The 15,397-nt window shown below is 39.0% G+C and overlaps 1 protein-coding gene across 3 annotated transcripts in view; it reads left to right on the top strand.

Annotated features, from left to right (window-relative positions):
* arhgef1a (Rho guanine nucleotide exchange factor (GEF) 1a) overlaps window positions 1–12,480 on the top strand; it is a 38,784-nt gene extending 26,304 nt beyond the window's left edge. For all 3 annotated transcript variants that reach the window (XM_051415289.1, XM_051415288.1, XM_051415290.1), the window contains 7 exons: window positions 3,116–3,202; window positions 3,966–4,015; window positions 9,248–9,283; window positions 9,400–9,450; window positions 9,801–10,130; window positions 10,273–10,435; window positions 11,486–12,480. In XM_051415289.1, coding sequence (XP_051271249.1) covers window positions 3,116–3,202; window positions 3,966–4,015; window positions 9,248–9,283; window positions 9,400–9,450; window positions 9,801–10,130; window positions 10,273–10,435; window positions 11,486–11,514 — 746 coding nt within the window. In that variant the 3' untranslated portion in view covers window positions 11,515–12,480. The remainder of the gene's footprint in view (window positions 1–3,115; window positions 3,203–3,965; window positions 4,016–9,247; window positions 9,284–9,399; window positions 9,451–9,800; window positions 10,131–10,272; window positions 10,436–11,485) is intronic.
* Window positions 12,481–15,397: the final 2,917 nt, after the last annotated feature.

Raw genomic sequence — 15,397 nt, 5'->3', positions numbered from 1 at the left:
ATATGTAGGAAGAGACAGTAGGTACAATGGTGTTTTGAAGTTAAAACTAATTATTTTTCCCTTTTACCTACAAATGGACACAGCAGAGCTGCAAAATAAGAAGAATGTGGACTGGCATTGCATTGTGTGAAAAGTAAACAAATTAGAATTGTGTAGGATTTAGTGTTTAGTGTTTAGTGTTTATATTATCAAGATGTTATTAAACATTTGTGTGAAATTTTGTCATGATTACTGCAGCATTATTGAAGTATAATGAAAATGCTTCACCCATAGCCAGGAAATATTGAGCAATATGTTTTTACAGTAGCTCAAAAATATAAGAAAATATGGAATCTGGAAGTATAAATATGGGACTTTTATTCTTCAATTTCTCCAAATTGGTACAGTAAAAATGCTTGATATTAAGTATACTTGTGGTCTTAGATGTGTAGAAGTCAAATATACCATCCATAGCCAGGAATTATTGAGCAGAGTGTTTTTACAGTAGCTCAAATATATGAAATTATGCCACATGGAGGTACAAATATGGGACTTTTATTGTTGAATTTCTCCAAAGTTGTATAGTAAAAATGCTTGATATTAAGTATGTTTGTAGTCTCATATGTGTAAAAGTCAAATATACCATCGGTAGCCAGGAAACACTGAGCAATATGTTTTTACAGTACCTCAAATATGGTCAAATATGCAGTCTCTGGAGGCATAAATATGAGGCTTTTATTTTGGCATTTCTCCACACTGGTGCAGTAAAGATACTTGATATAAAGTGTTTTTTTATTCATCAGGGGCACAAGACTTAAATGTAACATATTTTAATTATAGCTTACGGCTCTAAATACCTTTATTTGAAAACCGGAAGTAAATACTTTTCTCCCATTTACCATAATGCTGAGAATACTTGTACACTCTGAATTTAAGTGCGGCTGATTTGACCACGGAGATCGGACTCACGGCTGGATTGACCGCAGTCTACTAGCATACTGTTTCTTCTACACAGCACCGTCCTGTTAATGACAACATCCGGTTTCAGAATATGAAACAACCGGCCTTTTCCAATCCGTGTATCATTCGTTCTTTTCATATTCAATTGAGATTCCAAAATCGGAAAATGAAAAAACGGTTTGTTATTTCCTTAATTGTTTATGAATCTGATACCAAAAACAAATAACGGTTCATTTTTTGTACTTTCGATTTATTGCTCAGATCAAACATAGGAAATTAAATAACAGGCCACGGATTGATTTTGATTTTGATATTTAATGTTTTCGTTTTGTGTGAACCGGAAGTTATTGTCTTCTTCGTGTGTTGCACTTGGAAGTTTGCAGCAGTTTCGCAAACCCTGAAAAAAGTCAATCCTGCAGTGATTGTACTCTGTATTTAAGGACTTATTGTACTCTGTATTTAAGGACTTATTAAGGACTTATTTGAAACTGGCAAGACACATGTAGAGATTTCTACTCGGCTGCAGCAGATGGAGATCCAGTGATGTTCTGACAGTCACCGTTTAGTTCCTCTGAACAATCACAATCAGACACTTTAATAAACCCAGGGGGAATTACTTTCGTTACATGCTCCATATGAATTAGACATAAATATATTAAGAATATACATATAATATAATATAAAGTCACACAGTGTAAAGTGGTCCAGGCTTCCTCTTCAGCAGAGGCTCATAGCAGATGTTGGGTTTGCAGAGGGATGTACGACAACGATGATGACGTGCAGGATCTCTCTCGGTAGATGATATGGAGTCCAACTGCAGCTGTTCGCTCCCGGTACAACCCCGGTCCGCCCGGACGGTGTGGAGGACACCGACAGATATGCTCCGGTCCGTGATGTCCCTGTGCAGCCCTGTCTCAGTGACACACACCAGACTCCCGGTACTCTGCGGGGCCCGCAATGCCGTCAGTTCGTACATTCCGCTGCTAGGAGACCGCACATCACCATAACAACAGAGGGAGACTCTGCTTCAATCTTCTCTTCTCCATAAACCCGTCCCGTCTCCATCCTCCTCTCTTCCCCGACGTTACTTCCCTCCCCTTCATCCCCGGTGTGTTTCCTCCAGAGTTCAGCTGGTAGATCAGCTGTTCTGTCCACCGTACCGACCGGCATTAGATCAGCTGTTCTTTGGAGTAAACAACGGCAGCTGTCCCGGTGGAAGCGACATTAAAACACGAAAATGAACACAAAAACTCTCTCAAACAACCTCGTTAGAGAGGACAGGACTTCAGAGAGTGAAAAATAAGAACGAACAAAAAGAGAATAAAAGTTAAGAAGTTAGAAAGCAGACTTTAGTCACTGCAGTATGCAGTTTTTCGCCCACGCGCCAGGAAGATGAAGATGAATGAAAAGATGAAACTCTCCATCATTGATCTTCAGTTTTGAAGACTAACGTTAGTTAAACTGAAGAAGTGAATCAAGCTAACGAGACAATAACTTCCGGTTCGCACAAAGCGAAAAAATTAAATATCAAAATCGAAATCGATCCGTGGCCCGTTATTTAATTTCCTATGTTTGATCTGAGCAATAAATCGAAAGTACAAAAATTATTGTTTTTTGGTATCAGATTCATAAAAAAAAAAAAAAAAAATTTTTTTTTTTTTTTTTTTTTTTTTTTTTATTTTTATTTTAATTTAAAAAGTTTTTTTTTTTTTTTTTTTTTTTTTTTTTTTTTTTTTTTTTTTTTTTTTTTTTTTTTAAATTAAATTTTTTTTTTTTTTTTTTTTTTTTTTTTTTTTTTTTTTTTTTAAAAAAAAAAAAAAAATTTTTTTTTTTTTTTTTTTTTTTTTTTTTTTTTAAAAAAAAAATTTAATTACCTTTTTTTTTTTTTTTTTTTAACCCCTTTTTGGAAAGGAAAAACAAAGACCCAAAAATTCACGGACCGGGGTCAGTGACTTTTCACTATTTAACTGAACCCACATTTTTATCCCCCACCTTAAATGTAAGTGTTTTACTAGCCTAAGCTCAACAACACAGGATGTGAATCTCTATCGCTATTATCTAAAAGTTATGGGGCATTTTACACTATATGTGTGTGTGTGTGTGTGTGTGTGTGTGTGTGTGTGTGTGTGTGTGTGTGTGTGTGTGTGTGTGTGTGTGTGTGTGTGTGTTTCCACAGTGGACAGGTTAAGTGAGCTCCTCCTGGGCTCCAGCGTGGACATCCCTCTTTCTTGCCATCACAACCACATGGAGGCAGTAGAAACCAGTGAGTAACTGAAGACTCCCGTCTGTCATACAGTACAACATGAGAAGAGAAAACAAGACTTAATTGGGGTTCCTCATTGCTATCAAAGAAGAAAAAACAAACAATAATAAAAAATAAGAATAAAAACATTTAGAGGAACATATAAGATTCATAAAACAGACACAGATCTAGTGAGTCATCCATAAAGAACCCTTTCATCAAATTTCATTAACCAAATGACACCATAACATCCATAAGGTCAGTATTGAAAGCTGTAATATGTGACACTAATTAGGTTTCATTAAAATGAAAGAAAAAAAAGAATTGTATACCAGGGGTCATATTCACAAACAGTCTGAGAGCACCCAATGTAGCCAAAAAAATTCTGCTTAAGGAACTTTCTCAATGCAACTCTGAGCAAGAAGGGACGGAAACTTTTACCTGCTTTATCCCCTTGCTAGGTATGACTCATTCTTATAAAAGGTGTGATTGGTTCATTAAAAAAGAAAACTGCTCTCTGATAATAGGCACAGAATGGACAGACGATAGGCATAATCGTATAATTCAGTTTCTATTAATGCGGTAACAGGTAACTTTTTATCAAAATATCTTTTTGTCATATTTGCTGAAATTTTCACTATATCCTGACAGTACAAAAATCAAAGGTGAAAAAATCTGGTTCTTCTGACTCCTTCTAGTACTCTTGATGGCATTTGCAAGAATCCACTGTACATTGTTTTCCTAGTACTAGCACTAAGTGACTGCTGTATGTGTCTCCATTCAGATGATCCAGAACTGCTGGTCAATGGAGCCCATGATTTTTTTGCAGCAAAGGTGAGCTTGGGGCCAAAATGGAGGTGTAGCAGGTGGGAACGGGTTTCTCTGGTGGGAGGGGGGGTGAATGCTTTTTCAGTACTTTAAAATGATTAAACTAAATTGTCCACCACTACCAGTGTTGGGCAAGTTACTTTTTAAAAGTAATTAGTTACAGTTACTAGTTACTTCTTCCAAAAGTAACTAAATTAGTTACTCAGTTACAAATTATAAAATTAACTAGTTACTTCAGAAAGTAACTATTGCGTTACTTTCAAGTAAATTGTTAAATGCTCAAATGTGACCCCACCTCCACCCCTCTTTAACGGAACTTAAAATACATGTTCAATTATTTATGATAAATCTGAATATTATAATGAAATGGACACTTAATACAATACATTATTAACAGAAACAATGTACACAAGTCTACACTATTTTAATGTTGCTGTGGAACAAAGTGAGACTAGCCTCCAATCAAATACCATGTATGTAGATATTATGTTTATATAGTGGATCCATACAAATAACACAATAGATGTTTTTGAACTTTTGATATTTATTGCCCCTCAACAGGCCACAACTGGACAAAATTAAATTATGCTTGTTAAGCACTATACCAAAAATAAATAACAAATATATACACTCTTTGTAGTGCAAATTTTAAAAAAAAACTTCCGACAATTGTAGATATACTGTACTACTCGAAAAAGTGGAACAGTGTAACAATATGAGGTGTTTTCAATCTAACTGAAAAGTACAATGTATAGCAAAACTAAGGAATCCAAATATAAACAGGTAATACATAAGAAATAAAAAATACACCTCCATAAAAATAATCCTGGCCATTGACAATCTCACTTCAAGAGACTGCAGCCAGCCAACAAATAAATCTAAATTAAATGATGCTCTTTAAGCAATGCACCAAAAATGTATTCAAACAATATATACACTGTTTTTAGTGCAAATGTAATAAGATGCAACACAACTCGCCATACCTGTCTCTCGTTGACTGACTCGCTTGGGTTATTCGTTGTGTGTCGGACTATGCGTGCTTTCGAACACCTGCCCAACTCTGCCTCTGATTGGCTTACCATGAAATTTTACTCAACCTCAGCCAATCGTCAGCATTTATGCGCTTGTCTCGTGCACTGCCCACTAACCAAGGAAGAACAGTAAAAAAAAAGATCTAGTTGGTCTGATGAAAAAAACAGATTAAATTATAGTAACGCGCCGCATTTTCCTGGCAGTAACGGTAACGGCGTTATTAAGATGGGAAGAGTAATCAATGAGATTACTCGTTACTGAAAAAAGTAACGCCGTTAGTAACGTCGTTATTTATAACGCCGTTATTCCCATCACTGACCACTACCACCACTAAGTCAGGGAATTTAGTGGTTGTGGTCTTTTCACTGGGTAGTTTCACTTCATGTCAGTTAGTTTTGGTATTTTGATGAAGTGAAAGTATGTTTATGGGTCTCTAACACTAAGTTACAATATCAACAAGGTCCCATATTATTAGGCTCATTTGTAGAGGGCCTTGTGTAACATACATTTTGGTCCCAGGTTCCTGCAGCTGTTTCCCAGGTTTAATACATTTGGCATTTGCAGAGAATTCCCAGGAAATACTGGTGTAATGTTTATGGTCTCATATATGTCATAGTGTGACGCTCGTGATTCATTATCTTAATATGGGGGAAATTAAAGCTCCTAATAGCATTTGTAAGAATCCGAATCTGAACGAAAACAACTAATCAGAGCCGAAAGGGATACAAAGACGCTTTGAGTTGGAGGATTGCAGATAGTTGATTGTTAAGTGTTTTTATATGAATCTGTATTTGATGCCCTGGGAGACTTAGCAATAAACTAGTTGTCATGGCTCTGATTGGTTGTTTTTTTTCAGGCCCAGTAGATTTAATTTCAATAGTTCTTTTTAAATTAAAAATGGAAAGTAACACATATAACTGAATTAAACATTTCAAATTTAAATCTGCCCCTGCAGGGCTCCAGACTAACGTTTTGCATTGGTTGCACTGGTGCGCCTAACTTTTTTTTTTGGGTGCACCAGCACAAAATGTAGGTGCACCCAAATTTTTCATTGCGTTGCCTTTAAAGCCATAAGGTCACCTTTTTAATCGCTCTCCATAGCTTTCATATAATGTGAATGATTTTTAAACAAGAATAAGGTGTAGAGAAATGCTTGTCTTTATTTGATGTACTATTATATATATAAAAAGAAAAAAAAAGTGTTTAAGTGCTTCACTGAGCTGAAATTGAAACTAAATTTCAAACTAAAACACTAAGCAAAATAAAACAATTCCAAATTAAAGTTGCAAGCAGCGATGGACGGGACCTCGCACTCTGCGCAACTCGGGGCGTGCTGCAGCCGCGTCACGTGCCGTCGTAACACGTGCGGACCACGACATGAAAATCTCACGTAAATCAGCTCAAAATCGCCACGCAGCACTTACTTCCTGTTGCCACTAGGTGGCGCTATCACTATGTGTTCAGGGCGGGACTCTTATCAGACATGTGAAGTTTGGAGCCGATTGGACAATGTACACTGAAGTTATAGCAACTTTGTGTGTTCTGGCGGTACATCAAAGTTTGACGCCACACCACGGACACGCCCTGTAACAAAAACTCACCACAATCAAGAAATATCATTAAGAACATGTTTTCCATTTTGTGACTAGATTTCAGCTTGATCTGATCATCCTACTAGGAGTAGAACATGGAAGTATAAAAAAATGACATTTCCTTTCACCACTAGGTGGTGCTCTCACTTTTACTGAATATTATCACATAGACGTGTTCAGGGCGGGACTCTTATCAGACATGTGAAGTTTGGAGCCGATTGGACAATGTACACTCAAGTTATAGCAAATTCGTGTTTTGTGGCGGTACATCAAAATTTCCCGCCACGCTACAGACACGCCCCCTCACCGCAGTCATCACATATAATCAACAATGTGTTTTGCATTTTATAAGTAAATTTCAGCTGGATCTGATCATCCTGCTAGGAGTAGAACATGAAAGTATAAAACGTGATACTTCCTGTTGCCACTAGGTGGCGCTCTGACTATTACTGAATATTATCACATTGACGTGTTCAGGGCGGGACTCTTATCGAACATGTGAAGTTTCATTGCAGTCGGATCATGTACCCAGAAGTTATGACGAATCCCTCTTTCATGGCGAAGGTTTGAAAGAGGCCGCCGGCCCCGCGCGGGGGAAAATTTTGGGGGGAAAAATGGCACGACCAATTGAGTAGCAGTAAACCTGTGGGGAGTTTAAAAAGAAGCCCGAAATACCAAAAAAACAGTGGACATTCCAAAATGGCCAACTTTGACGGCACGCCACGGGCACCCTCAATGTACAGTAAAAATAGGACAACTTGTAATCAGAACATTATTCAAGATCAAGTTTTGAAGCATATAAATTCCTAATTTGTTCAAATAAAGACCATGGACTTCACAATGACCAAACAAATCAAAAAGAACAGCTTCATTCAGCACCATGTTTGACTGTACGACCAATTCTGAAGTAGATCCGATAAATTCCCTAGGAGGCGTTCCTTCAAACACAAGCCCAAAAAGTCAAAATGACCACAAAATGATGAAAATTACAAATTGAAATTGCAGACTTCCTGTGGGTTTTGGGGCATGGGTCCAAGAGGCTTTTCTGCTTCTTTTATCATGATACACATGCGTAGCAATTTTTGCACATGTGGGCCTTACGTGTCTTGGGGGCTGATTCTGGGGGGCGTGGCTTAGACGTTTCAATTCAATTCAATTCAATTCAATTTTATTTGTATAGCGCCAATTCATAACAGAAGTTATCTCAGGACACTTTTCAAATAGAGCAGGTCTAGACCAAACTCTTTAACATTAATTACAGAGACCCAACAGTACCACCATGAGCAAGACCTTGGAGACAAGGGCAAGGAAAAACTGCCTGTTAAAAGGCAGAAACCTAGGACAGATCCTCCGGCTCTAGGTGGGTGGTCGTCTGTCTCGACCAGTTGGGGTGAGAGAGAGAGAGAGAGAGAGAGAGAGAGAGAGAGGCTAGAGAGAGAAGCGAGAGACAGACAGACAGACAGGTGCATAGCAACAACAGTATTGGCAACGGCAATCTAGCAGGACCATGGCAGGAGGCTCCACCAGGATTGACAAGAACCTGCGAGACGAGAAAGCACAAGAACTCCAGGGAAGAAGTGACGTCACGTTTGGCAGCGCCCGTGCACAGGGACAATGTCATATCGGTATTTTAGCTACGTTTGAATTTTGTGCAAATTTTCATGGCATTTTGAGAATGTTGCGGGGGCCAAATATGCGGTCGAAGTCCCAGAGGTATAATAATAATTCCTAGAGGAACAATAGGGTCCTTGCACTTGTTAGTGCTCGGTCCCTGATAAAAGTTCGATACGAAACGTTGTTGACCCGCTCACGAATGCACTATTTCCGGCCATATTCTGACCGCACTCCTCACAGTACACGCAGTGCATTACGTTACGTCCTTTGTTGTACCTCAGCCAGGGAAATTGTTTCAGACAGTCCTGTCTGAAGGAATATATTTTGGCCTTTTTAATTTGGGTCTCACTCGGTTTCCTCCTCTGGTTCCGAGTCTGATGCTGTCGCTGAAGGACCGGGGCTCGGCAATTTTTAAACACACACAATTGAGTGCGGTGAACAGGACCACAGCCAATCAGAGGCAAAGACCCGCCCGAGCTCTGTCTCTTATTGGTTTAGAACACGATATGATCCTACCATGAGTGTGTGAGTTCGGTGACAGGAGAACACAGAGAGATGATGCGCTTGCGAAATAAATTTATGTTTTCACCCGGGCAGCGTCAGGTGCACCAGTGCGACCTAGAAAAATTATTAGTCGCACTCTCAAAAAGTTTGGTCGCACATGGTCACACTCTGGATTCCTGCCCTGGTCAGTGCATCGTGGCACTGCTTTTAAAGATGAAAGAAAAAATATCACTTACCACTTTAGTCAGCAGCTTCTAACACACCAAACTATAATGTACCAAATAACAGTCTTCCTAATCCCACCCTGTCTGTGACTGCACCCCAAATTAATTTCTAAACCCACCTATCCAGTGCAGAGTTGGAACCATTCTCTATCACATTGTTTCTTTGTAGGAGTGTACATTTGAACTGATACTAATGTACAATTGATATCTAATGATTGTGTTATGTTCACATGTATCATCATTGTTCTGATTTTGTTTATTACCTTATGAAGGATTGCATAAGGAATCAAGACAAGCCATTACCCATGGTAAGTAAAGAGTGTGTGTGTGTGTGTGTGTGTGTGTGTGTGTGTGTGTGTGTGTGTGTGTGTGTGTGTGTGTGTGTTAGACATCAGTAATAATGAATGTTGCCTGTGTTTGACAGGAAATCTATCAAAGGCTGGTGAATCTCAGTGTTTATCTACATGCACTCCAGGTGAGTAAAGCTGAAGTAAAGCTGTTTTTAACGGTTGTAAGAGTACTTAAAAGAAATATAAACCAAAGGCCTATTTCATTCCTTTTTGTGAAGAATACTAAAATAAAATGTTATTTTTTAAAAAGGAGTAGAGGGCTAGAGGGGATGGGTGGTAACATTTCACGCAATGCAAGCAGTGTGCTTTTTTGGATTAAAATGCACAGAAGAAGAAGATATACTTATTATCAGCCAGCCAGCTACAAGATGAATCTACTTCCACCACCTAAAGCAAGGGGTCTTAAAACTCAGCTATATTGTAATTTATGTCAATTTTCAGTCTGTAAAACTGGATCCTCTAACACATCCTACAGGGTGCTATCATCAAACAAGACTCCATCTTGGAGCTGCTGCTGCTGCAGCCGCAGGACGCCTTGTCGCCAGCTACAGGAGGAGTATGGCGCCCGCTTTGGCGAGATGGTTGCAATCGGGAGGCCAGTGCAGGGTCAACCATTGGGGAGCTGGCTCTTTTGCAGAGACAACACAGCCTGTTACAGGAGGAGCTGCTGAGGCTGAGGGATGCTGAGAGCCGGTTCAAGGACAGTGAGAAGGCCCGGGTCAAGCTGGAGCGGCAGGTCCGACATATGAAGGTCTGCAGCGGGGCTGCACCGGCCTCCCAGCAGCTGGAAGAGCAGGCTTCTCAAGTAAGGATTGCAATGCCATAAAGTGAAAGCTGCAGTAACTTTTATAAAAATAACTTTTTGTCAAATTTGCATGAGTACATGAGGCAGATAATCTGTGAAAATGTTTTTCTCTTGTCTCTTTTGTCTTCTCTTCCTTTTGCAGCCTGTATCTCTACAGACAGGAAGGGAAGCTTTAACTGAAGCTGACACCCCACGGGCCAGCCAGGATCATTCCCAACAATCAGATGGCCTCCAGGACGGGAGTGATTTGGAGGTAGACATGACATCAGATGATGATGATGGGTCGGAATCCGAAAGCTCCAAAGGTCAGATTACAGACATTAACACACAATGACTGTGAATGGTAGCTACATCAGGTTATAATGTGCTATATACTGTAAGTGCAGTCCATATACAGCACTTTTCTGGTCTTCTGATCACTCAAAGCGCTTTACACTACATACTGTATGGCAAAGGCTGTTATGCAAGGTGCCAGCTGCTAATCAGGCGGGCGGCTGTGGCTCAGAGGCAGAGCTGGTTGTCCCCTAATCGGAAGTTTTGTTGGTTGGATCCCCGGCTCCTGGTGCCACATGTCGAACTATCCTTGAGCAAGATTCTGAACCCTGAATTGCTCCCGATGCTGTGTGAATGTGTATGAATGTTAGTTTCTGTTCAATGGACTTTGCCATCACTGAGTGAATGTGTGTGAAACGGTGAATGTGCCATGTAGTGTAAAAGCACTTTGAATGGTCGGAAGACTAGAAAGGTGCTATACAAGTACAGATCCATTTACCATACAGCACTTGCTATTGTGTGTGCTCCAAATAGGAATGTAAAGATATATCGCAAAACAGTTAAATCGCCATACAAGTATGTGAAGATTCAAACTGGTCACCTCCTAAGAGGAAAAATGCACTGTTTTTCACAGTTCACACCCTACCTCAGCAATAAAAAAAGATTCTATAATTTGAAAAAGAGAAAATATATTTTGTAGACTTTTATCTGAGAAATCATGAGTTGCGTGTAACATTCCATCTCCAGCTCACAATGATTCTGAGCTCATACATACCCTCACACAATTTGGAGTTCAGTATCTTCTTTAAGGACACTTCAGCATGCAGCAGGAGGAGCTGGGGATCAAACCGCCAACCTTCTGATTAGTGCACAACCCTCTACCTCCTGAGCCACCCTGATATTCAGTTATTACTTCCAGAAAACTTGAAACAATTTTAAGAGCAATACTACAATATGTGAGAACACTTTGTGACTCTGTAGCAGATTATTGGGTTGTAACTTAAAAACAATTTGTTATAGAATCAAGACCCAAATGAAATACATTTTCAGGACTGAATTTTGATTTGTTCTCTCTTTTCCAGATCTTCAAGATATTCCAGAAGAGATCTGATCTCTCTATCTGCATGTTCCACAGTGCTAATGAGCTTATAGCTATAATTGATTATGATGTAAACTAAGTGACTCTGGCCAATATGCTACAAAGCACAACAATGCGCCTGCCTAACTTTTCTGCAAGTCTTAATATTTATTCAGCTGCTTTGCATTTGAGTAGATGTCTTGTGACAGTGAGTTGTTTTATTTTTCGGTTATGCTTTGGATTATTTGGATTTCCTTGATTTAATTGCATCACTTAACCAAAGGGGTGTGGAAAACTGTTAAAGCTGCAGTAAGTAATTTTTTTTTCATATTTGCTGAAACGTCATTTTATCCTGACAGCAGTTCCTCTTGCTTCTCTTAGTGCTCCTAATGGCATTTGCAAGAATCCACAAAAACAAGCGAGAAAGATGGGTGACTGTTGAGTCTTATTCCATCATCAAATACAGACACTTTGGGACCCCGGGAATGAGACTCAACAATCAGCTATGTACAAACTTCCAACCCAAAGTGTCTTTATATCTTTCTCAGCTCTGATTGGTTGTTTTCATCCATGCCCGGTGGATTCATGCAAATGCCTAGGAGGAGCCAGAGGAATCTTTTCACAGATTATCTGTCTCATGTACTGCTGTCAAAACACTGAACATTTCAGCAATTATGACAAAAGATTATTTTTATAAAAGTACCTACTGCAGCTTTAAATCTTTTTAGACAAAATGGACATTAGGGCTGATGGTTAGGGCATAACATAAGCATTGGTAATCTTTTGTTATTTTTATGTCTTGCAAAAAGGGGGGTTTATTATTATCTCTCCCAAAATCAGGGAATTTGTTAGTATTTAGTTATATAAAACAATAATAATACAAAGAGCTGGGTGAAAATTTGATTTTTAAATTACATATAAAATGTGTCTTCAGCATGAGGCATTAAACTTTGATGTGACAGTTTCAGCAAAATAAAAAAGAAGTCACAAGGGAAAAAAGTTTCTATTTCTTGCCAGAAACATCACCAAGACAGCAGGCCACACAGAAATACATATATAAATATCTAATAAACATAGATAACAAGCACAATCTAAAGCATTCCAATACAACTGCCCTGCAATAAACCCTGTTGTTACAATGCAATCATACTCAGGTTTTGTTAAGAGTGTGTCAGACAGATGCTGATCTGTCTTTGGTAACAAACTATAAAATATGCCACATTTATGTGACTTATGTCAATCTCTTGAACAATCTCATTTAAACTCCAACATGTTTGTTTTATGGATCTGTCACAGGGACACACAAAGTCACAAGCATTTAGGCCTGACAGCAAGGGGTGTGTCCAGACATTTTTCACTGTGGTGGAGTTATGCAGAATAGCATTAATATACCAGTATCACAACAAAACAGTGACACCACTTAAATCAACATACATTTTCAATACTTGATTCAATACTTGATTCTTTCAATACTTGATTCATAGCCAAAATTGTGCCTAAATTTGGGACGTTATTTAGTGCCATTGCCAACAAGTTAGCAGCTTGTTATGCTGGCAAATTAGACCAAATTGACTAAAACTAAAGACATTTCCTTACATTATTTACTTTTTTTTAATATGTTTTCAACATTTTCACTGCATTCTTAAAGTAGTTAATGAGACAGATTCCTCTGGCTTCGATTGGTTGTTTTCGTTCAGGCCCAGTGGATTCTTACAAATACTGTTGTTGCTGTGCACCTGTCTGTCTGTCTGTCTCTGTCTCTGTCTGTCTCTCTCTCTCTCTCTCTCTCTCTCTCTCTCTCTCTCTCTCTCTCGTCTGTCTCTCTCACCCCAACTGGTCGAGACAGACGTCCACACACCTAGAGCCGAAGGATCTGTCCTAGGTTTCTGCCTTTTAACAGGCAGTTTTTCCTTGCCCTTGTCGCCAAGTGCTTGCTCATGGTGGTACTGTTGGTTCTCTGTAAATAATGTTATAAGGAGTTCGGTCTAGACCTGCTCTATCTGAAAAGTGTCCTGAGGTAACTTCTGTTATGAATTGGCGCTATACAAATAAAATTGAATTGAATTGAATTGAATTGAATTACAAATGCCATTAGAGCACTAGGAGGAGCCAGAGGAAGTTTTAGCAAACATGTCAAAAAATTATAATAAAAAAAAAAACATTGCAGCTTCAATTACATTTTTCAATTAAATTTTATTTGTATAGCGCCAATTCATAACAGAAGTTATCTTAGGACACTTTTCAAATAGAGCAGGTCTAGACCGAACTCCTTATAACATTATTTACAGAGAACCAACAGTACCACCATGAGCAAGCACTTGGCGACAAGGGCAAGGAAAAACTTCCTTTCAAGAGGCAGAAACCTCAGACAGACCCCTCGGCTTTAGGTGGGTGGTCATCTGCCTCGACCAGTTGGGGTGAGAGAGAGAGAGAGAGAGAGAGAGAGACAGAGAGACAGAGAGAGAGACAGAGAGCGACAGACAGAGAGAGCGAACACAGGTAACAACAGAAGGACAGAGACAGAGACAAAGATGCACAGCAACAACTATACTAATAGTAGTGACTGATGATGATGGTGATGAACATGAAGAAGATGATGACGACAACAACAATGATGGACAATGAGCAGTGATTATAGTAATAATAGTAACTGTAGTAATATTAATAGTAATAATAATAACAATAATATCAGTGATATTAGCAATGGGAGTCAAGCAGGACCATGGCAGGAGGCTCCACCAGGATCCATGAGAACCTGCGAGATGAGAAAGCACAAGAATGTGTGCAGAAAGGGAGAAAAAGGAAGAGAGGAGCTCAGTGCATCATGAGAAATCACCCAATAGTCTAGGCCTATAGCAGCATAACTAAGGGATGATTCAGGACTCACCTGATTTGAGGAATGTCTTAAGCCTACTCTTAAATGTGGAGAGGGTGTCTGTCTCCCGAACCACAACTGGAAGCTGGTTCCACAGGAGAGGAGCTTGGTAACTGAAGGCTCTGGCTCCTGTACTATTTTTAGATACTATAGGAACCACAAGTAGTAGGCCTGCATTCAGAGAATGAAGTGTTCTAATGGGGTAATAGGGTACTATGAGCTCTTTAAGATATGAAGGGGCCTGACCATGAAGAGCTTTGTAGGTGAGGAGGAGGATTTTAAATTCTATTCTAAATTTTACAGGGAGCCAGTGCAGAGAAGATAATACACGAGAGATATGATCTCTTTTCCTAGTTGTCAGTACTCGTGCTACAGCGTTCTCAATTAATTGGAGCGTCTTAATGGACTTATTTGGGCAACCTGATAATAAGGAATTGCAGTAATCCAGCCTAGAAAGCATGGATTAGTTTTTCTGCATCCGTCTGTGTGTCTAATTTTTGTAATAATGGGAACCCCTACCCGCATACACGCACTAAATAGGTAATAAATAGCCTAATGAATTTAAATTTGGACCAAAAATATGTTTCAATTTGGATTATACAGAGTTTTGATTATCCAATCGGGTGTGTTATTGTGATTTTATTAATTTATTTTTTGTAAATAATAATTTTGGTAACCTCACAACCTCAGCAGACAAAGTTGTGCACACCCCCTGCGATCTCTAGAACCACTGATCTAGAGTAACTATATCTTTAGACAGTGAGTCTTGGCAGTGTTTGGGGCAAGTACAAGAATTTTGTTTTTTTTCTGAGTTTAGCATCAGAAAATTGCAGCTTATCCAAGTTTTTATTAAGACATGTTTGTTACTTAGATAACTCATGCATTTCATCGGGCTTGATCGACAGGTATAACTGGGTATCATCTGCATAACAGTGAAAGTTAATGGAGTGATTCCTAATAATATTGCCTAAGGGAAGCATATATAAAGTGAATAAATTGGTCCAAGTACAGAACCTTGTGGAACTCCATAACTAACTTTAG

This window comes from Dicentrarchus labrax, unplaced genomic scaffold (assembly GCF_905237075.1).
Source record: "Dicentrarchus labrax unplaced genomic scaffold, dlabrax2021, whole genome shotgun sequence".
Classification (NCBI taxonomy): domain Eukaryota; kingdom Metazoa; phylum Chordata; class Actinopteri; family Moronidae; genus Dicentrarchus; species Dicentrarchus labrax.
The sequence above is the reverse complement of the archived record's forward strand: the minus strand, read 5'-3'. Positions and strand labels throughout refer to the sequence as shown.